General features: G+C 41.4%; 1 protein-coding gene across 9 annotated transcripts in view; it reads right to left on the bottom strand.

Moving 5' to 3' along the window:
* Nucleotides 1-23,354, bottom strand: part of hspg2 (heparan sulfate proteoglycan 2) — a 92,630-nt gene that overhangs the window by 42,221 nt on the left and 27,055 nt on the right. For 7 of the 9 annotated variants that reach the window (XM_087781867.1, XM_087781871.1, XM_087781869.1 and 4 more), the window contains exons 3-28: nt 22,816-22,875; nt 12,008-12,117; nt 11,868-11,926; nt 10,600-10,772; nt 9,328-9,453; nt 8,804-9,004; nt 8,615-8,734; nt 8,265-8,396; nt 7,763-7,907; nt 7,247-7,404; nt 6,694-6,834; nt 6,463-6,626; nt 5,756-5,935; nt 5,478-5,674; nt 5,270-5,417; nt 4,122-4,249; nt 3,915-4,001; nt 3,442-3,500; nt 3,140-3,201; nt 2,591-2,731; nt 2,289-2,462; nt 1,388-1,567; nt 1,197-1,315; nt 1,014-1,125; nt 597-710; nt 370-497 (exon numbers count right to left, since the gene is read on the bottom strand). In XM_087781867.1, coding sequence (XP_087637993.1) covers nt 370-497; nt 597-710; nt 1,014-1,125; nt 1,197-1,315; nt 1,388-1,567; nt 2,289-2,462; nt 2,591-2,731; nt 3,140-3,201; nt 3,442-3,500; nt 3,915-4,001; nt 4,122-4,249; nt 5,270-5,417; nt 5,478-5,674; nt 5,756-5,935; nt 6,463-6,626; nt 6,694-6,834; nt 7,247-7,404; nt 7,763-7,907; nt 8,265-8,396; nt 8,615-8,734; nt 8,804-9,004; nt 9,328-9,453; nt 10,600-10,772; nt 11,868-11,926; nt 12,008-12,117; nt 22,816-22,875 — 3,418 coding nt within the window. Of the gene's footprint in view, nt 1-369; nt 498-596; nt 711-1,013; nt 1,126-1,196; nt 1,316-1,387; nt 1,568-2,288; nt 2,463-2,590; nt 2,732-3,139; nt 3,202-3,441; nt 3,501-3,914; nt 4,002-4,121; nt 4,250-5,269; nt 5,418-5,477; nt 5,675-5,755; nt 5,936-6,462; nt 6,627-6,693; nt 6,835-7,246; nt 7,405-7,762; nt 7,908-8,264; nt 8,397-8,614; nt 8,735-8,803; nt 9,005-9,327; nt 9,454-10,467; nt 10,507-10,599; nt 10,773-11,867; nt 11,927-12,007; nt 12,118-22,815; nt 22,876-23,354 lie in introns of all 9 variants that reach the window. The other 2 variants (XM_087781874.1, XM_087781868.1) reach the window with 2 other exon arrangements.

The following is a 23,354-nucleotide window of genomic DNA, read 5'->3' as shown; positions in this document are numbered from 1 at the left end:
ATTGAATATCGATACGGTAGCAATAAAAATATATCTCCATATTTATGTTTATTGATATTTTCCTATATCCCTTATTGTTAATTTGGTACTTCAACCTTGTTGTAAACCAATGCAACAGCCATATCCAACCCAATGCCGTATAGACATTTGATATTTGGGTCACCCAGGGAAAGTTATATAGTAAAGAACACCATTAAATAATAGTAATAATAGTTATACTGCACGAGTCAAGACTGTTCAGAATAAAGTCAACACAGAAAATATTTAAAAAAATATATTCTATGATGCAGCTTGAATAATTAGGGATCAGACTGGGCTAAGAACAGACAAACTCAACATGTGGCCACTTTGAAAATGATGTGAACTCACTGGGTGCTGGAGCTGGTTCCAGGACAAGGACAAGGCTGGCAGGCACGAGCCCCTCCAGTTGCAGGGTTTCCATAGAAACCATTCTGGCAGCGGTCGCACCTCGGCCCGGCGGTGTTGTGTAGACATTGCTGTTCGGGTAAGACGAGAAAGTGAAGATTGTTTGCACATGTTAAGATCCGCACCAGAGACAATTACAACATTCCAGACGGGAGATGAAAAGAACGTACCAGACACATGCCGGTGTTGGGGTCACAGCCGCTGGCGTGTCCGTTGCAGTCGCAGCGTTCACACGTGCCCAGGTAGAGACCCGAGGTGGTCCTGGTGAAGCCCTCCTCACACTCCTGCGGGGAGTCAAATCATAGTTGGTGAGCACTGACTTGGACGCTCCTTTTATTCCGAGAAACAGACTCTGACTATCATCATGGAAATAAGTTGGAGGGGATGATTACTGCGAACAAGCTCGGGCGAGAAACCTGCTGTTCTCTCTTCCATGAGATGTTAGCAGTGAAACCATCTTTCTGAGGATTTTTCTCTTCTCAACTCTATCATAAGAAACATTATATGTCTGTAGGACTCCTTCATTCAGGACTAAGAGGAAGAGTAAACGACTTCTAAGGTAACATCTAAGCATCAACTCATCCCACCTGACATGAAGGTCCCTTGTATCCCTGAGGACAGGCACACTCCTCAACCTCCACCGCCCGCTCACTCCCGGCCGAGTGTGGAACAGCGATGTCCATCTTGATGTCCGAGAGGCTGGGACAGGAAAGAGAACGAAGGAGATCAAGAGTTCTGACTTAAAAAGGGGATGAAGGTTCATGTTTTACCTGCTCTCAACCATGTTATCCACATACGAGGCCCGGATCATGAAGACAGTCACGTCGGCGAGAGCCATCAGGAGGTGCTCCCGTGTGCACGGCTCCCCGTCAGCACGACGCCACGCTGACTATAAAGCCGACAGAAGGGTATTTAGGAACTGACAAACTGCGCTTTGCCGGGTTTTTAAATCCAAACAAACCTCTCTGAAAAGGACAGCAACAGGCCGAGGGACTCGGGCGACAGGTCTGGTCTGAGAGTAGTGCTCCAGGAAGATGCCGTTTCCTTGAAGAACCACGTCCGGGCGGCCATCAATCACCAGGGAGCGCTGGAGCGGCTCGAAGCGCACCGTGTAGCGAAGCTCACCACCATAAGCAGTGACCTGATGGAGTCACAGAACATTGAGATACATTTTCATCCACTAGAGATGAAGCATGAGTACAAGTCACTTTACCTGTGTTTGCCTGTGCATAGAGTAAAACCTACAACATCTAATGGAAGAATTAAATCTTTTTCCTTCATTCTTTTAAGAGTTACTGATTTAAAATGTACCAAACCTTTTAACAATATTGGCCAGGGGTCTGTAACATGCAGCTCCATCATGTGTGGCACCAGCAGTTTGGAGAGAACACATTAGAAAATTGGACATGTGAACAAATAGCCACTCAAATTATATTGATTTTACTTTTTCAATGAGTAGTTGATTGTGCAGAAGTTTTTTCTAGAGAGTAAGAAAAAAACTTTTGGCATTACTTTCTGAAGATTAAAAATATCTACTTTCTATAGTTAAGCTTAATAAAAATGTAAATAAATAAAAAATATATATACAACTCATTAACTGAGTTTAACGGTCAAACAGATTTTGTGGCTCCGAGTTTAATTGGTGTGGAAAGGTCCTCAATGGCCATTAACACTTTAAAAAGTTATTTGGACTAATTTTAGTTATTATGAAATCAATAATAATTATGAAACCAATGACCAGAATTTCTCGCTTTGCCCTGAATTTAATGTTCAAATTGTTTAATTGCTCAAACAAAGACTAAATAAATCAACATAGTGAGGCTATGAAACATGTTTTAAATACAGAATCTTCGAAATCACACCTTGTCTCCCTTGAAGTTGTCTGGCAGCACCCAGTAGTAGGTGTCACTGGGCAGACTGGAGAAGGCGCGGTAAACCACCTCAGAGGAGCCTCTCTGTGAGATGCCATCGTGGACGACCTTTGTGTTGGCGCCGTTGGAAAGCTTGAAGAGCTGACCGTTCACTCCGCCACGTACCTGTAGTACACCCAGGTTACAATGTCAAAATGATGAAGTATGGTTGCACAAACTGGATTTCTAGCAGTCAAGAGTTAAATCTTCTCCCTGATCCACTCCCTGCCATCATCACTTGGCTCTGCATGTACCTGGTCTCTGTTCCAGATGGAGCTGGAGCACCGTTTGGTGACGCCCATGCAGAAACACTGCAGGCAGCCGTCAGTGTTGGACTCCGACAGATGGAAGAAACCGGGTTTGCACTGGTCACATTGAGCGCCTGCCACGTTGTTCTGAAATGACACACAAGGACGTCATTTAAAAAAAGAAGGGGGATATTATGAGAAGCTCAATTTCAAACTAAATATTCACGGATCATTTAATTTGAAATAACAAATGGTAATAAGATTTACTTTACCCTGTAAAGAAAAATATACAATTGAGATTAAAGATTAAATATTTTATTTTACTTTTAAAATCAGAAAAAATATCCTAAATGTTTTATATAGAATTCTAATTTAAATGGGATTAATATTAGCGTTTCTTAAGGATTAAACGGTTACTGTTTAGCTTTTATGTATTTGTTTTTGTTAAACTACATTTTCATTTATTATTTTTCTATATTCTGTCAATGTTTAAAAGTTCAAGAATACTTATGTAACATCTTCGCAAACTTTATTTCGACAAGGACAGTGGTGTACCTTGCAGCTGCAGAGTCGGCTGCTGGAGCTGACACTTCCTCTGTTGTCACACTTGGACGACACTGCCCAGAGAAAGAGTGTGAGCGACGGAAAGATGACGACATGCGGCGGGAGAGTGAACCTGGTGGAGTTCCAGCTGCTCTGCATACCTGAGCCGTGACGCTACATGTGCAGAGCAGCACTGATGCTAACGGTCACTCAGGGGTCAAACCCCCCCGTCATGTCTCGACATGTCTGACGACTTAAACTGTCTCACGGCTGCGGCTTCTGTCCAACCTAATAATTAAAAAATGCAAACTCACGGCTGGGAAGACATTTTCCACTTGGCAGGAGAGGGTTGCCATGGTAACCAGGAGCACATCTGAAACATGAGAGGAGAGCTTGATTACAACTTGTCGATATTTGTTATCATCAGGACTTGTTGTAGAGACTCTCCTAAAGGTTTTAATATACTTTAAATAATATATTAATTTAAGGAAACGTGTTCAATGAATAATAAAGTAAAGAAAAAAACAGCGAGGTTGAAAATGAATAGTGTAGAAATTGATATCAATTAAACCACAAATCCTTATTTAAAATGAATAGAAATCTCTAAAGCCAAATTAAAAAAAAAAAAAAATAACATAAAGGAAATAAAAATGTGATAATACTAACATTTGTTTTTGATAAAATAACTTAAAAAACAGGCACAAAAATGAAAGGAAATAGAAAAGTTATGACACTGCTGCACAGGAGCCCCCGAGGCATCTTTCAGGGTAATATCGGGTGTCCTCACTTTTCACAGCGCCGGCCTGTGTATCCAGGTCTGCAGGCGTCACACGTGGGCTGCTTGTCGATGTCGAGAAAACAGGTGTCGGAGAAGCTGCAGAGAAGATTAGCAAGAGGTCTCGGGTGAAAACTCAGCAGGTTAATAAGTAGCTAGAATGAAACTGAGTGCAGGCAGCAACTATTCCTGGACTGCTATGCGAGTTTGTGATCTCACCGGCGAGTGGTCTCATAGTACGGGCAGGGGCAGGGCTTGCAGTCGTCAGGACGACCTTGACTCGGGTCCCCGAAGTACCCCGAGCGACACTTGTCACACTGTGGTCCTTCTGTGTTGTGCAGGCAGCTCTGTGGCGGGAAACACACATTAACAAACAAGCGCTTGCCCAAACTTCAGATGTTTTTATAAACTATTAACAGAGATCAGACCTAAAGAATTTAACAATTGACAATTGACAATTATAGTCTATAAATACATTTTGTTAAATACCGCTTTATTTCAAAACACACTAACTTAAACAAAACACTGCAAAACTGACTCAAAATGCAATTATTCTGAATAAAGTGACCAACACTAGTTTAAAAATACTGGCTTTTGTTGACATTACAAAAACTGTATCATTTTTTCATGCAATCCACAGTTTTTACACTGAATGTCATGGTTCAATTTCACCCGTTATTGTTTATTACAGTAGAAATGAGGTCAATAATATGATGGAACAGAAAAGAGTGTTACAGTATCACTTACAGTAAACCCGATATCCATGCAACACAAACGTTTTTTCTGAACAAAAAACAGCAGCAAGTGCCAGATAAAAAGAGGGGAGGGGACTAAAAGAAGGCAGAAAAATGTACTGTATCTAATCTCTGTGATTTTATGGTTGAAAAAGTTACAAGGTTTCATCAGCAACTGCTAAGAAAAGTTGTTTTTAACTATATACAATAAATAATGTCAAAATATTCCACAATTTTGTTGGAAGGTAAACAATAGAATAATAATTATTTAAAAATACTTTTTTTTGGAGGCTCCTTTCTTGATACCGAAGGGCACCGAACAAAAACAAAAAAAAAATATTTAAGAAGAAGCAGCAATAATACAAAAATCTATAAAATAACAATTATGAAATGTGTGAATAATCGCCACTAAAGACTGATGCTGTGCAGATTGTGTTTAGAGATTTTAAATTGTGACAACTGGTTGAGACGAACGCTTGTTAGTCACTTAAAAAAACTGTATTAGTATCTGATGTCATGAACATCCTGATTTACACACAGAATACGTATCAAAATAAATTCATGAAATTCATTGGGTGTGTGGATGTAACGTGTTTAACATTATGATAGAGAAGTAACATGCAACATCCTTACCAGACAGTGACCACTGATGGGGTCGCAGGCGCTGGCGTGACCATTGCAGTTGCAGCCAGCACATGTTCCCAGGTATGATCCACCGGGAACACGCTCAAATCCAGAAGAGCAGACTTCGCAGGACAACCCCGAGTATCCGGGCGGACACCTGCACCGACAGAGACTTCACGCTCCTGGACTGGCTGGAGAATGATCCGACGTGTCTCACCTGCACTCCTCCACGTTCTTGGCGTGACCCTGAGTGCTGAACTCCACAGCCGTGTTCTCCAGGATGATGTCGCTGAGGGCCACGCTCACCATGTGGTTGTTGTAGATGGTGCGAATGCTGATGCTGTCCAGGTTAGCCAGGGTCATCATCAGCTCCTCCCGGGTAACAGAGCGACCGTTGGACTGCTGCCAGTTATCCTTTATATCGATGGAAGATAGTTTTGAGGAACATCTAACCCACCTTTAAGTCATTATTTTTAGTGCGTCACACAGACTTACTTCAGTGAATTTGATTTCTCTCTGGTTGACCTCCCTCGCCGCGGTTGAGCTGCCTCGTCGATAAATGAGCCTTCGTCCATTTCCGACAATGATCACGTCGGGTTTGTCCACGGGCTCAGTGAGACCACGGGCCAACGTGTATCGAACTTTGTATGACAAAGTTCCTCCGTAAGAGTCGATCTGAGGCGACAGAGATCCAGTTTGAAGAAAGTTGACATGTTTTATTTGGTTATTTGATCAATTGGTCTGATCGATATTGATCATCCTAATCGTCCGATCAAAGGACAAACATAGGCAGATTTTGAAATATTTATACGACATTTATAATACATATTGATGGACAGAAATAACTTTATTTTTAACTACTTGTTTAAAATGATTCAACAATATTTGGATTAGTTAAGACTGGAAGACTGTTAACTTTCTCTGCACATCTTCGTCACTCATGTACTAACTGAACCTGAAACACTGTAACAAACTGTAATCACTCAATAATGTGATCACACCAATCATTTTAATTTAAAAATGTACAGACAGAAAACATATTATTAGTTTATTGATAACACTTTGATTGGTTCTATTGTGTCGTTTTATACATGTCCTTAAGTTTTAGTGTTATTTAATACGTTTATGTGATGAGAAAAACAGACTTTTGTGTGTGTTTAAGTTGCTAGGGAAAATTTGTGATCGGTGCACGACTAGTTTACCTTGTTGCCCAGAAACTGTCGCGGCAGAGTCCAGAAGGAGTCCAGATTGAGGAATCGTCTGGACAAGTCGACAAGCTGGAACTCTTTATAGTCAGTGTTGACTAACAGCTGCGTGGAGGAGAGAGGTGGAGTGCCCGGCCTGGACGGGTACGACACATTCACTCCTGAAACATATCTCGGGGTTAGAGAGCTCCAGACTCGGGTGTGGCGGACTCCCCCGGTTGTCTTTACCCTTGAAGTCGTCCTCATCTGTGAAGCGCAGGGTGATCCGGTTGCGGTAGCGCCCGGTGGCCTTACAGACTTTGGTTATTCCAGAACAGAAACAGGAGACACAGCGACCCTCCACAGTGAAGTGGCCGTCAGGACAGTTGCCTGCAGAGTTAATGAAATCCTTCAGTTAAGTTTGGGTTCTACAGCCGGGGTGGGCAACAACATTTCCTCAGGGCCCACATTATAAACTGTGACTGCTGTGAGGGGCCGTCAAGCTAAAAGAGAGGATCGAAGAACCAAATACAACAGAAAGATGTTTTTAAAAAGAACAGGAAAAACTAACTAAATTGATTAATTCTGTCTAAATATGACCTTAATTTATTGCTTAAATTATTTATATTAAATAAATATCTACCAAAAGGACAAAGAAAAAAAGGCCCCAAACCAGGAACTTAAGAAAGTTAGAGGTTATTTTGTTGTGTCATCGTTTTACTCTGACCTCATGAGGGCCAAATAAATACAGTCAAAGGGTCGCACTTTCCGCATGTCTGCTCTACAGTCACAAAAGAGGTACCTGGGTTCGGGCCGGATATGAGGGTGAGAACTCCGTCAGGGACACCAAAAACGAGCCCTTTGGCGTTGATGGCCTCACAGGTGTACGCCCCCTGATCTGCCTCCTTCACGTCGCGGATGGTCAGCGTGCCTCGACCGTTCTCACTGACGGTGGAGATTCTGAGAAAGAGAAGTGAACATTAAGAGTCAATAAAAATGCTTTAGGACACTAGTAAAGGACGTGACTAGCACTGAGGTCACTTCATTACGCATCTCGATACACTACCACGGATACAATATATATATGTATGTCAATACACATATGTGAATTAATGAATATCCTCATCCCTACAGGACACATATAGACAAACAAACACTTGCACCTATGGAAAATGTACAGCTCTTGGAGACTGTGGGAGAAGGAGGTAAACATAGAAACTCCCAAAGAAAAAGATTTAAAACAGTGTCTCCTCGAGATGCATTTGAACCTGTGACCTTCTTGCATTGACTGTCCTGTTGACATGTAGGGGGGACCCACCTGCCACTGGTGGGAATGTGACCCCAGTTGAGTCTCCAGCTGATGACAGGAATGGGAACGCCGACCGCCTGGCAGGTGAATGTCACCGTGGACCCACGGGCCGCCTCAACCGACTCCTCAGGTGGGCTGGTCACAGAGGGAGGAGCTAAAAGAGGGCAACCATTATGACATGAGACTGGAATCTGGCGAGATGGAGTCAGTGGGGAGGAACAATCGGGCTTCAGTGGCGAGAGACGTGGACGACAAAAAGCCGAGTGTTTGAATCCGGACAAGTGTGAACGAGTCGGGTTCACAGAACATTAGTCACAGCCAACGAGGGAGCGCGGAGGGGGAGGACAGAAGACGAACAAAACAAGGTCAAAACAAGTATTTGACAGAAGCTGGTGGTTGGTCAGAGGAGATGCTCAATTAGCTCCAACAAGTGTTCAAGAATCACTTCTCATGTTTGTTCCCGTTGTTTTACAAACAGAGCTGATCAAGTCATCTTCATGATGCCACTTACAGCAGCCGTACTCGTCCGAGCGGTCGGGACAATCTGGCTCTTCGTCACATTGGTAGCTGGCCGGGATGCAGGTACGATCACTCAGGCACTCAAACTGCTCAGGGGCACATCGGTCATCAGGCCCCTTGGTAGCTGCAGGGAGGATCAATCATTAACCAGCAAACAATGACTCAGAAGAACCGAGTACGTGGAGGCAGGTGAAAAGATATAGATAGATGGAATGTCATTGATTCCTTGGGAAAATTCCTTTGGGAAATTCCAGTCACCACACGGCAGCCGACACAAGAACAAAGTACACGCGGATCAATGAGAGCATAAATAATAAATTAATACAAATAAATATCACTCACGACAGTCGGTTTCATCTGAATTATCCTCGCAGTCGTTGTCTCCATCACATCGCCACAGCTTAAGGGCACAGCGGCCATTCTTACATTTGAACTCGTTTGGTTCGCACGGAGACGGCGTTCCTATTTTTGGGACCAAACCATGAGCTTTCTGACGTTCATAGGAAAGACCACCTGACCTGTAACACTCACCACATCTGATCTCGTCGCTCCCGTCCGAGCAGTCTCTCTCTCCGTCGCAGATGTAGTCTCGCGAGATGCACTCGCCGCTCTGACACGTGGCCTGATCCATCCTGCAGGGGCCAGGTACGCTGGGGGGGCGCGGGGGCTTCTTAGCGGTGGTGATGACAGGAGCACGGGTGATTTTGACGATGGGTGGCGCTGGTGTTGCTTCTGTAACAAACAATCAGTTATCTCACGTCAGTTCTGGCTCATATTAAAGGTGAATAAATGTGATCGACTTGTACAGAAATGTGAGGTCGACTGATGGATCACTTCGAACTTTCGTTCAAAATGTCAGTTCCTTGCGGAATCTTTTATGGAATGAGTGAAACGCCGGACTTGAGTTACATCAAGGTTACGCAGCATGACTTATGAAACTGATGGCTTTGTGGGCGCTGAGCCAGCAACCACCCCGTTTAAAGATGTCCCCCAAAACAAAGTGCAAAACACGTCGTCTGGGCCGAGACTTCCTCCAGCCACTTCCAGCCACTCACCACAATTGATCTCATCACTCATGTCTCGGCAGTCGGGTCGGTTGTCGCACATGTACTCCATCAGGATGCAGGTTCCGTCTCCACACCTGTGCTCGTCGGCCATGCAGGGCCTGATGGCGGGAGTCACTGAAGAAAAGGAGGAGGGTAAGGAAAACTTATGACATCACAGCACAAGTCAGTTCTTTTACGGTTTATTATATACAGTACATTAATCAAAAAACCTTTTTGAAGTTGGTAATATTATGTTACATAAATATATATATCTGTCTTAAAATATTTCTTATCAAAACTTACACTTGGTGCATCATAAAATATCACCTTACTATGAGTGTTAAATAGATGATATAAATAATGATTTTACATCTTTATTGTCCCATTTTTCAAAGTCTTCAATCATTTCTGTGAACATTTTCATCAATTCTACATTTTTATTGTATAATTTTGATCTGGTACTTAACTTAATGATGAAAAATGTACGAGTATGCTTTCTTGTGTAATCAGTGTTTCCTTCAATGTAAGTTAAATCTATACTTTGTCACAGAAATGTCTGTTTAGTCAAATTGAGTATAAAGATCGGTGTTTCTCCTTTAAGAACACATTCCTTTTGCAACCTTTTCATGCAACTTTAGTGTTTTTCAATCATTATTCATACATTTGACATGTTAAAATGTGATAAAACTTGGGTCACTTCAAAACTCAAAACGCAGAGTAAACGCAGGCCATTTTCCTCAATCCTTAGTTCAGTATTTTTGACACACTTCAGATTCAAGGTTTCGCTTTTACAGCAGTCGTAGTAAACAGAAGGTGATTGATAGACAGAGAGGATCCAAACTAGACTAGATGGAAGCCTGAACCATCCTGACGCTGTCAAAGGGCAGAGAGTGTGACATGCCTGCGTTGGAGAATTTGGTTGACAAGGGTGAACTGCAAACTCATGCCATGCAAAGAACTGTTTGTGATCTACACGCCTGGAGCACCCGCTGGACTCTTCTCTGGCTGTTGCATGCAACACATTCTTCAGACCACATGACGCGTCCAATTCACGTTGAACAACTCTAAAGCCACAACTACAGTAATCCTACAGGTTCTATAGCACGGTCGGCTCAGTCGCCATGCAGCACCGCATGACACAGTACAAACCTGGCACCGCTAAGGGCTCCTCGAAAGGCACGGTCTGAACTAGAAACCAGAGGGACACGTTAAAGCCTCTGGTTGGCTCTAATTATCCAGCTCAGATGGAGGAAGTTTCCCAGCGTGCGTCATGGTCCTTACCTTCTCCCAGGCGCCTGAACTGAAAGCCCTGCACTGACGTGACGTAGGAGGCGATGGCGCCCTCTTTCACCACGTTGTAGAGCACTTGAAAGATCTCTGTGTCGTTGTAGTAGTATTCTGAGCCGACATCCAGCTCAACAAAAATGTCCACGCCACCTTCCCGAACCATTTTCCTGCAGGGAAGGACAGAGAGCACTGAAGCAAGGCTTTAAGTTCAGCAGAAAACAAATTAAATATTGTTTTATCATGATAACGCGTTTGTATTGTCAAGAATCTGGCGATAGGTATCAAGATACAAAAGCAATAACACAATATATTGCGATGGTGTATACTTGACTCTGGTGTTGCAGAATTTACAGACGAAGTCGTAACTGCTTTCATTTGTTTTCAAACCAAAATATGTCCAAACATCAGATTTAAAAGCTGCTGGAGTCACTGTATCCTCTCGTCCTCAGTTATCAACAAAACTGTCAGGTTCCTTTAGCTAGCGGTTGAAAGTTTAATACAATAATGATCAAATGCTGTGAATATTTGCTTGTCAATTATAAATAAATAAATATTATTTCATTTTAGAGACAATATCGATGCAGTACGGACAAAAACATATATAACGAAACTAAACTGCATCAACATTTTCTTCCACCCCTAACCATGAATTTAATATACACAGATATTAAGATCTTCAAGGAATCAAAGATTGAACAATGTTTAATGTTTAAGAAAAAGGTTGTAAATGATATGCAACACAATGGACATGTTTCTGAGGTTTAACATGATTGAACTGAAGTAGAAAGTTTAATTTCTTAACAGAAAAGTCAGAAAAGAATCAGGGGTACATAGAAAGAGAAGATCTGACTTCAAGACAGTAGCCCCTTCAACAAACTCAACTGGTTGGGGGGGGCACCAGGGATCAATTCAGGGGTCTATCAGCAGTTTCTTTCTAAATGTCTTAAGAAAATATGACTTGTTGTTTAATGTTTAATGCGTTTTGTGTGGTTTCCCTGTGAATTTGGAAATGTTTTGTCTTTTGATTTATGTGTCATTGTATTAAAAATATGTTCAAACTAAAAAATGGTAGAAAACATTAACATTTAATGGTATGATATTCATTCCTTAACCATCTGACCTTTTTTCAAAGATAGAGTTGCTTTCTCTGCTTAACTGACAAAGAATTAGACCATAAATCGAGCGTCACACTATCATGTCACATGACAAATGGATGGAGGGTTGAAGTTTGAGATGAATGCTCTAAAATAAAGACATCTTACTTGATGAGGACCACGTTGACATTCTGGACACCTGGAATCCGGTTGTATTCTGACTCCAACTGCAACAGAAAAATGATAGATAAGTCACTAACACGTCTTCCAGGTAAAGTTCTGCTGCTGTGCTGTAATAAAAGTCGTACCGTGTCCACAACCGCTTCGGAGATCTCATTGAAGGCCGGGGAGAAGATGTCCTCCAGGTCCGGGCTGTAGACCAGTGAGTCGGTGAAGTTGACCCGAGCTCTATAATAGACTGCAGAACAGATCGGAGTCAGTCTGCGAATCAAGCCAACCTTACTTTGACCAGAGAAACACCAGTTTAAAAAGTCATCCATTGATGAATAAATGTGTTTTTGATTCAAATATTTTTAAAATGTGTCAACACAAAGCGATGAGAAATCGAGCAAAACACAACCTGGCTGCGTGCCATCCGTTTACAGGCGGTTACTGTCAAGATTCTTCTGAACGATTGTTGGAGGCAGACATCAAAGTTACCCATCAAAGTGTTGCATTTGACCCGCACATAATCTAATCACTTGAGTGGGTACTCGCAGCCAGGTCGGTAGCGGCTCCCCCGCCCCCCCCCCGACCCCCGACTCTCTCTGAGGTTTGCCGCTTTATAGCGTTTGAGGCGAGGGAGTGCGGGTCGACCACCGCTTGAGATCCTTTGATTAGACGGCGAGTCGCGCTGCTAACGAGCCGCTCTTTTACTGCCGCAGCCATTCTTCTGACCCGTCAGTGTTTCCAGCAGGGAAAAGTGTTGTCAAGAGTGAAACTTTCACTGCCCAAATATGAAATGAAAAAAAAAAGAGTAGCATTCCACACTTTTGATTCACAAACTTATTTTTCTATTAAAGCTGGTCAGCAGAACTGTAGCCGCTTTGTGCGGTGGGCCCCCGCCGACACATGGAGGCCTTGGAGGAAGACAAAGACCTGATTGAGCCGAGAGCCCGACGTGGCCTTTAGGCCCGGCAGTGTGGGACCTCCATAGAGCAGCCAACATCGAACCTGACAGCTGTATCTTCAATTACAGCGACATTAACAAAGTGTCAAACATGGTTGTGTCTGTTCGTCTGTTAGATAAACGCATGGTAAGGTGAGGGTGCACCATGTCAATAGTTATGTCCCGACCCTTTTCTTCTAAAGGGGATGCGTGTAGATAAAAGCAAAGCCTGAGGAGAATCTGACAGTTTTTCATGTCACCTAATAATCAAAATGATATCTGCTGGTAACGCCGGTTGCCAGCAAAAACAACCGTGTGCACTCGATGCCCTCTGAGGAACTCCTGAGAACAAAATCCCGGCTTCGCCGTTAATCCCGCCCCATTGTGTTCCCTGTGGCTCGCATCGTAGGCTGCCAAGAGAATCCACTGCTGCTGTGATTGTTACGCAGCTGGAAGATCCAACGGTTTGATCGAAATCAAGAGAGACATTTGTATATTGAGAAAGATTACTTATACAGATTATTTTGTAAGGCTTTTTAACACCTCATGGAGTAACTTTAATAACCAGAAAATCCATATTACTTAAACACTTGTAAAATGTGTCCTGTTAACATTTCCATCTTGGATCTTTAATCCTATTTTTATATTATCTTTGCTATTTTATTCTTACATTTCTAAATTAATTTTAAAAAATTGAATCTAGGCTTATCAGATTATGGGTATTTTTATTTTACACTTGAAAATGGATTCTGCTTGAATTGTAAATGTATCTCAGCATTTATCAACATCTTTTCGTGTAAAATCAAATTAGAGACAACCTTGCTGCTTTTTTTCTGTTTTCATGTTGCTTATTTTGTGTTATATTATTGAATTATTTTATTCTGTACTGACGCCACAGAAAAAGCCCTTCGTTGTGATTAAAACGTTTCTGACTGTAATTCGAATGACGCTTTTTATTTGACAAGTGTAATTGAGATATACTTTTTTCCAGATCTGTACTTTAAACTTTCGACTTTTAAGTAAAATAATACTAATCATTTTATGTAAAAAGCGGAATAATACTCTGACAAGAATGGAAGTTGATGGGCGTAGCAAGTGGACTTCCGGTGCTAAAAACTTAGCTAAAGAACTTTCAACGCTGTTTAAATTGACAGGTGTTTGAACTATTTGCTGTCAAAATACTTTGTTTTCTCATTGATTACCTTCTGACGTGAGATTCGACCCCAATAACTGCTTTTCTTTAAATATTTATCCGTTTTCATCTTGTTAGCGGACTAGCCAAGATGGCTGACGTGAACTAAACAATGATGCATTCAGGAGACGTTCGTAAATTAATTGACATAGAGTTAGCTGAATGTTACAAATAAAATAAAAATATATTCCTGAGCATTTTATTTCCATGTGTGTCCATTATTGTATTTTTTTTAAACAACAACAATAAAGTTATCTTTGTAGAAAAACAAACGTGAGTGTTTAATATCAACTTGAACATGCAGCTTTTATTTCCCGATTATGAACGTAAACCTATCAAAAATATAGGTCAGCGGGTCAAACAGGGGTCACAGGAAGTTTTTCATTGATTGTTCTTAGTCAAATAATGTTTTTTAAACAACATTATTTTATAACAAAAGTTTCTTTTTAATTGTGCTTTGTTGTTAAATCATTGTTTCTTGGCTCGATACACAATGCCTTTGAAACTTGTGTGAACCTCTGACCTATTTTTGACAGTTATTTATCAGTTTTAATTGTTTTTAAAAGGGTATTTTTAGTGTATTGTTTTATCAACATTTGAGTTGAAATGTATTCTTCTGGCACAGTTTCTTTTGTCAAGAGACACACCCAAGTTTGTTTGGTATCAACACAATAGAACAAATGGAACAAATATTGTTTTTTTCCTCTTCTTTTTAAAAAATGATTTTTTTCCCAACAATACTAGATATTAAGGCCTTTTTTTGGTTAACATTCTTATTATATAATGTAATTATATAATAGTATAATTATATATTCTGGTAAATGTCACAGATTGGCAATAACTTTTTATACACACCCTGGAGTTCAGATCTACCATAAAACTGTTGTCAAAGCAATGACTGTAATTCTAGTTTTAAATGTCATCATCCGCTGGATGTCGAGGCATATTTGTTCATGTTCTCTCGATAACATGTGGCTAAATATAGTGGAACAAGCTCGTCATTTTCCCCGTGGCATTAGCAAACGCTCAGCGACGCCTCCAAGACATTTGGAAAAACAGCATCGTGGGTTTGAATCACCACATACTTCAGCCCTCCTCGGAATGTCATCCGAGATCTGTAAACATACGTGAACAGGTGATGGCGAAGCGTGCCAAAGATGGGAAACCGTAGAAGAGGGAACTGACGAAGGACTTACTGGTGTCGTCCTCCACTGAGCTCTGCATGCTCCTCACGTGAGAAGAGTCCCACCAGTAAGCTACAGCGTGATGAGGTGGTGGGGGGTCGGGGAGGGGGGGCAGGGAGCAAAATGTATAGGAGCAGTGGGGGTCAGGGCGTGTGGCAAGAGGTTGGCGGGTCAAAGGTCACGAAGAAAAAGAAAAGAAGCGAGGAGTGACGGATGGGGTTTGCCAGGCGGAGAGGTTAGAGTTGATGATTGGAAGCGAGGAGAGAAAATAGAAAGTGACAATCAATCAGACAGAAGTGGAAACAGAGCAGCCATTGTGGAAGAAGTACATTAACTTAAAAAAATGTATTGAAAATACAGCCACTATTAGAAAGAAGACACCGGCGGCAAAAGATCGACCCTTGACTTGACACACATGACAGTCAGGAATTTTTAAAGTTTGATGAAACATCGATGTGTAGTATCGAGAAAGCATGTGTATTGGCAATAATCTGGCGATATACGTATCACAATACAGGGTATATGTGTAGTATTGTGGAGTATTTGACTCTGGTGTTGTAGTATTTACAGACCACATGACTCTTGACGAAGTCGTAACTGCTTTCATTTGTTTTCAAACCAAAATATGTCCAAACATCAGCTTTAAAAGGTGCTGGAGTCACTGTATCCTCTCATCCTCAGCCATTGCAGGGATCTTGCGAGATTCCATTGTTTCTTTTGCTCCAGTGGATGTAATGACTTCCATCTAACCAGAGGTTTAATTGCAACAAAAAATTAACCAAACGCAGTGAATATTTGCATATTGTAACTAAATAAATACAAATAATAAATAAAATAGTTCCACTGCAATATTTAAGTGTATTCACATTTCCCGACACCCCTAGTATCAGGTCATAGCTTCCCAGAGTCAGCATATTCTCGTCCTCTTGAAACCTTGTTACGATAACCTGCTGTAAAAAAAGCAGAACATCTACACTTTGTTGTCTCCCTGAGCTCCTGTTCCGAACCTCCACGTGTCAATCAACCAACATGTCACCTTCTTAAGCAGCAGCTTTTGAGTTATAAGCTACTTTCACATTCCACTTCAGGCTTAAACAAGTCTCGCTGTATTCAGAGCATGACAAGGACTTCTTGTGAGAAGGACCAAATGAGGAAGTCTGCTGGCAGAGAAGCAGCAAAGATAAAAGAGAAGGTCAGGAGTCATCTCTTTGGAGAGGACGACTCTGAAGTCCATCAGGAGAGGAGGATATCCTGAAAACTAAACACACGCTGCTCCACACCTCCCTGATTTATGACATCCACCCAGTGACGCCAGGAGGAGCAGCTTCCTGTTTTCTCCTCCCCGATGGAAAGAACTGAATCTCATCCGTTTGCCTCAGAGTTGAAGACGCTGGAACCAGGGATGGTCAGTGACTCACTTGTTCTTCTTACGGAAATGGGCAGAAGAACCAACAACCCGTCGATGACATTCCTCGGTGCACGTCCTTGACTGAGATTTAAACCCAGAGGAGTTTCCTGCCAGGCAGATGTGTCTCTTTCGGTTTAACAGTAGCGCAGTTAAATCTTTACGAGCTGTCACATATACTGCTCTGTTTGCTTTCAGCGAACACTGACAAGTTACCAAGCTTAGGTTCCGGTGGATGTGTGTGTGTGTGTGTGGTCACCATGGTAACAGCTACTGTAACAGTGTGACTAGTGAACCAACTATTCCTTCAGGCCGGACTGACCTCAGCAAGAAAGGGTTAACGCGTTCATCGGTGTGATCGGGAATCAGGGGTTAACCCCCGACTTGTCCAGATAACGGATACATACGCTATAAATCCGGCAACAAACTCTCACAATCCGGGCGACTGTGTGAGATCCAGCTGTTCTTCAGCGCCTGCACATCTGCTTCCTGATGACTTTGTGATTCCAGAATATTGTCAAATCACTTATGCGTCGTAACAGCTGCGGCTGATACGGTCAGTCCGAGGCGTTCTCCGGCAGCTGAGGTGGATATTAGCGGCATCAACGTGACTAATATGCACAATCATCCCAGCTGCCAGATGATGTTTCCGCCTCAACTGGGCTTCTTTCAAATGTTCATTGTATTTTATTATTAACTATTTTGCACCACGAAGGTTATATAAGTAAGAAAGTAATTTGTATTTGTATAGCGCTTTTCCAGACCAGGGTCACAAAGCGCTTAAAAAAATTTAAAAATACTAAAAACAATATATACATATATATATAAAGGTCAAGATAATACTGAGAACAACATCCGCAGGTTTATGTTGAATATGGGATGTACGTGACCACCTTGTTAGAAGAGAAGCCTCTGAAATCTTCACTTTGACAAGGAATAAAACACATACCCACGCGTACAAAAAGTGATACTTTTATGTGACTATGTCTTTTGTCTGTTGTGTATTTTTTAGAAGTACTCTGTGCTATCTGGAATAAGAAAAATCAAAGTAATAATGACCAAAGTATTCTAACAATTCTATACTAAACTTTAACTATGAATCATTAAAAGGTATTTCCTGAAAGTTTTGACAAAAGTTTTTCTGCTGTAGAAGTCTTTTGCTGATATTCCGGCCATTTTGTTTTTTTCTTGATTTTTTTAGGTTGTTAATAGGTAATCTTTTGCAAAGAATACTGGTGCTCAAAGTAAAAAAAGTTACTCCCAACAGGATGCCGGTTCAAACAAGGTTTTTGAGACTTTGTTATCTGGTGTCGTGAAATGAGTCTTTCTGCTTCCTCACTATCTTATCTTAGTGTATCGAGCTGGTTTCCTACATTCTGGAGAGACCTCTAAAGTGGCTCATTGAATCAGAGAACACCCTTCCCTATCTCTGCTGACTTCCTCCGGAACACTGACCCGCACTCATTAAGGCTAATGAAGCGAACTTCAAAGGAGCCAGACGATGGCTGAGATCTTCGGGGCAGAAGGAGGAATCCATTGTTCACGTCACGGTCACCGACTCACACACAGAGGTCATTGTGTAATGGAGGTAATAACGACTGTACCGCTGTGATGATGTCATCCAGGTGATCTGGTTGCTATGCTACACCATCACTGCTGATTCAGCTGTTTGGATGATCAGTCATGTGACCTGGGCACCAGAGTATAGGCATCCAGCTTCAGCTGCTCTTGGTTTGTTTGTTTCAAGGTGAGTTTGTTTGCTCTGTTTTCCTCCCACGTCTTTTGTTTTTATTTTACAAACAGAACAAGCTTCGTGGGAGTTGATGAGGTAATCATGACTCAGATCTAGATCATTTTGGAAGGAAACCAGATTGTTAAGTGAGAAATAAAACTTTTTTACATCATTTTTGAATCAATTTGTAATGGATTATAGTCATTTATATCAACATAAAATAATTAAAAAAAATAAAAAATCTTTGTTTCCACATTTTCGTTAAATCTATTATTAAAAATGTTATCTTGGTGCCGTTTATTTCATTAGAATTATAATTTTATAATCAGGATAGTTCTTGAGCAATTCAACCTACAGTTTCACATGCCATCACGCTCAGTCCATTACAAAGACACTGTTTACTTAAGTGAATAGACGACATCGCTCAAACCCTTGCAGGAGCCAAGGTCTCACGGATCAACGAGTGGATCCTGGTAAGAATTTCCATTTGTAGAGGAGTCTCTGGTGTCTCCGGTCTCCATGGAAACGTTGGCCTCAACAGTGTGAGGTCGGCGACTGTATCGCTTCATCACGTACCTTCTGACTTTGATAATTTTGTTATTTCTCTGTACGGAGTGACCACCTCAGGGCCCCTCGCTGAGCCACAATAAAGCTCACAAAAATAACTGCAGCTGCCAGCACTTGTCCCGCTGCAGACACACACACACACACAATTTAACTCTCATCAAGTACCCAAGAAGAAGGCGACGCACTCGTGGGTGGCCGGGCCACACTAGATGCCCTGATGTCTTCCTCGCTGCAGCATCTGTCGTCTTCTGATGGAATCTTGGCTGCAGCAGCAGGAGACGACGCTGCTCAGTCGTGGATAAATGCTGAACACAAACTTTTACTACGACCACTTTTATTTTCAAACAGTAGATCCTTAAATTGTTTGTCCGACTATTATTTATTATTAACCATATATTTACAAACTTTTTTAATCTTTTTTTTTTTTTATATTCTTTTTGTGTTTCCTTTATGAATACTTTTATGGTGTTTCTTTCAGCTTTTGCGGACGAATACATGCATTATTAAGTAGTCCCTTTCCATATAATGGTTCACCTTCTACAGTATCGCTCTAGAACATGTTTTTACAATACAATATATTTTAATACACTGAAAAAAACTGCAGTCTGGAACGGCAGAGCTCTTTGTCATAGTTTACACTGTTTCAAACAGGTGATTAATTTGAACTACAACAACAATTAAATATAACCACATAACTAAATTAGGACCAGAGGAGAGAAATACTTCCAGGCAGTTGCTCCTAAGCTTTGGAACGATCTTCCTCTCTTTTTGCACTTTATGATCTACTGACTCTTTCAAGAAACATCTTAAGACGTTTTTATTTGTTCAGGCTTTTCCTTGATTTTCTGGAACTCCTGTTGTGTTATGAGTATTATCTTGACCTTTAAAGTATATATTTTATTGAGTATTGTTTTGATTGTTTAAGCGCTTTGTGACCCTGGTCTGGAAAAGCGCTATATAAATACAGATTACTTACTTACTTACTTACTTTACTTATGGTGCAGACAGTGAAGTCCCATAATGCCTTTTTACACACTGCTCTATTACCAATGGCTGATTTGTCTATGTTTGCTTTGTTAAAAGTGATTTCCAGCTGTGATTGGCTGGCTGGGCGGCAAAGCATTAGTTGTTTGCGAGTTTAAATAATTCTTAAAAAGATGTTGTTGAACAAGTGATAAGAATGAAATGGTCACTACTTTGCTGTTATTTAATTTAACTTACTTTAACTTCCACAATAAATAAAGGACCACTGTCCACACTTTTTTTTGTTTTTTTGCATGTTTATTTACATATCTTTTTGTCACAGCGGAGGAATTTAAGTGTCGCGTTAAAGTTGATGTTGATTCTAATGATATCATGTTCATCTTGTTTAAAGGTATTACGTTGTGAGCCAGACAAGCTCATCAGAGTCCATGTACGCTTCTACCGCGTCTTGATTACCTCCAGCAGGTGGTCATAATCAACCGTCAAACGTTTCCCTCCGGGGACTAAAATATGTCTCTGTCTTGGAATTAAAATGAGCAATAAAATCAACAAATCCTGGATATAAGTGAAAACACACAAGCTCGCTAACTAGCTAATCAAACGTAGCGCTGGGAAGAACGGAATCCCGTCGCCCCTCGACAAGAGTTGCCTCTTCACTTCTCCAAACAAAGAGCAGATGGGATTTGAGGGACGGCTCTCACATTTGGTCTCCCACAAACCTCCAGAGGGGGTCTGCCCATGAGGGCACAGATGAGGCTTAATGCCCCCGGAAAGAGTTCGCAGACTGATTCATTCTGGGATGGAAGCAACAATAGACAATAACTTGTCTTAAATAGCCTTGACCGTGGAGTTTCCAGATGTTCCCAGATTACAGGGGGATGGAAATGGGAATCCCCTCACTCACAACAGGAAGTGTGGCGTAATGAGGGCAGCGGTGTCGGCGTTCACGTTACAGAGGTGGAGGAAGGAACCGTCGGACAGGACAGAGACACTCAGTGTTCAGCTCAGGAAACTCCATTTCCTTCCCGCTGTTTCCCAATCTATGTCTGGAATATCTACGTCTTATACACAACACCTTCCTCGCAGTGGCGGAGAGACCGCCTAGCATTAAACCCCAAAGACATTTAAGAAAGCAAACTTTAAAAGGAATTAAGTATGAATCAAACATGGAGTTTGTAATAGAGTTTTAGAGCAGAAGGCCGAAGATATGGATAGAGAACGTTGGATGGTATTTCTGTTGCTGACACCATCCCCTCTATCAGTCCTTCTTCGTTCAGTCATTCATCTCTTACTTTCAAACACATTCTATTCCTCTCAAATTCCACTGAAACTAAAACGTTCCAGCAGAAGGCATCAGAGAAACTCCACGTCCAATCTACTGGCAAACCTAAGTGCAATCAATAACGCTGAGTCGACATCTTGGCAGTCGTCGCATGAACAACTCTTCATCGCTCGCCGTCAACATCGATGCGCGTTAAAAACTCTCCGCCGACCTCAGCGAGGCTATTTCTGTGGCGGAGGCGCATGATTGCGAGCGACCCGTCTGTGATGTCAGCTACCAAAACAGTTATTCCGGCATGATGTCATCTGCTCCGTGGACCTGTCAAGACCCGGCATCTGGCACCGAGGTCGGAGGCCGGGGTCCGGGGGCTCATCAGACTCGAAGGAGCTGGAGAATAGCTGACCTACGGAGATCACGTCGATCTTTTGAAATCAATTTTGACTCTTAATTAAAGAGGGAAAAGTGACACTAATCGCACTCTTTAACAGGGGTGAGTATTGATAAGAGTCTGGAGATACAATACTGGGATAACAATGCGATATACTGTGATACTGAGGGATATATGTGTAGTATTGTCCAGTACTTGACTCTGGTGTTGCAGAATTTACAGACCACATGACTCTTGAAGAAGTCCTAACTACTTTCGTTTGTTGCAAAATATGTCCAAACATCAGCTTTAAAAGCTGCTGGAGTCACTGCATCCTCTCGTCCTCAGTCATCGCCAGGATCTTGCAGATTGTTCCATTAGCTGAGGAGGACATAATGACTGCTGCTGCCATCTAGCGAATGGAAGTTTAATTACAAAAATGAACAACAGAGCATTATTTTGGACGAAGATGAAGACAAAGGCCAATAAAACTTCTTTATAAGTTCCTGCCTCATCTGGAAAAAACACCAAAGTCCCTTAAATGAGACAGTCGGGCAGAAGATCTACTTTAAGTCGCTCACAGAAAACTCCCAAGAAAGTGACAGACCATTCAATAGTTCTCACTGGAAGGAAACTAAATGTCTTCCACCTGTGCAGGAGTATCACAGGGTTCTAACCATGTGTGAGAAGGAGGTTCTCATCCAGGAGTGGGTGAAAAATAATATAATTACTTTATTTATTCACCATTAACATGCAAATATTCACAGGTTTTGATCATTTTTGTGTTGCTATTTCTTAACTTAAGTGGTCATTACGTCAACAATGAAATCCTGCTGGATACCGGTGATGACTGAGGACGAGAGGATACAGTCGAATAATATAATTATATAATGAATACATATTGTAGCCATTAGCACGACAACGCTCTCACTTTAGGAATGTTGAATTGAGAACGTCCTGAGTGAACGAACGTGCTTTTGTCAACTAATAATGGTGTCGAAGGAGCTTCAGGTGTTTCTCTGTGGTTCAATGATCTGGATTTTCTGGATAAAACAAACTCAACAGCTTCTGCTCTTCCAAACCAATAAAACCTGAGAAGGATGACAGACTCTTTTTATGACCCAGTGAAGGAGGAGAAAGAGGAGGAGGAGGAGGCCAGGACACAAACACAGAATGTCATGGTGAACTCAGGAACATGGATGGGAGTTTGAGCTTCACATCACTGATTCCTCATACAAGTCTTTTTTTTTATTATGTGTGATTTCAACAGAGCATGAACGGAGAGAAGATCTTACCTGTGCTCTCGGAGACTGGATTCCACGGTGTGCTGCCGCCCTCGGCTCCACTGGGAAGATCTGCAGGGGAGAAGAAGGTTAAAGGAAAAAAACACACGATACCAGGAGGTTTCTGCAGGTCTCTTCTGGACTGAAGATTCATTTTTCTTATTTGATCTATTTTTAATAAACATGAGCAAAAATCTTATCAAGTTTCTTCAAATGCTTTCCCTTTTCACAGACTTAGAACGTGTTTATTGCGATCAGAATTCTTGGTTGCGTTAACGTAACACAATGATATAAAATAATATTTAAACAATGAGAGAAATAAAGTGAAATAAGTGACTTTAAGTGAGCATAACACAAAATCAGAAGTTGTAAACACAAACAGGAATTTGTTGTGGTGGATATACAGAATATAAAAATGAACTAATATGAATGAGATTAAAAGAGATTAATAAAATAAAACACAATATAAAATCTATGATGAAATTAAATGTGTGACTTGTATAATAAAGTGAGCATAGAGAAATATAAAAATAAAATAAAATAAAATAAAT

This window comes from Callionymus lyra, chromosome 19 (assembly GCF_982586985.1).
Source record: "Callionymus lyra chromosome 19, fCalLyr1.hap1.1, whole genome shotgun sequence".
Classification (NCBI taxonomy): Eukaryota; Metazoa; Chordata; class Actinopteri; order Syngnathiformes; family Callionymidae; genus Callionymus; species Callionymus lyra.
The sequence above is the reverse complement of the archived record's forward strand: the minus strand, read 5'-3'. Positions and strand labels throughout refer to the sequence as shown.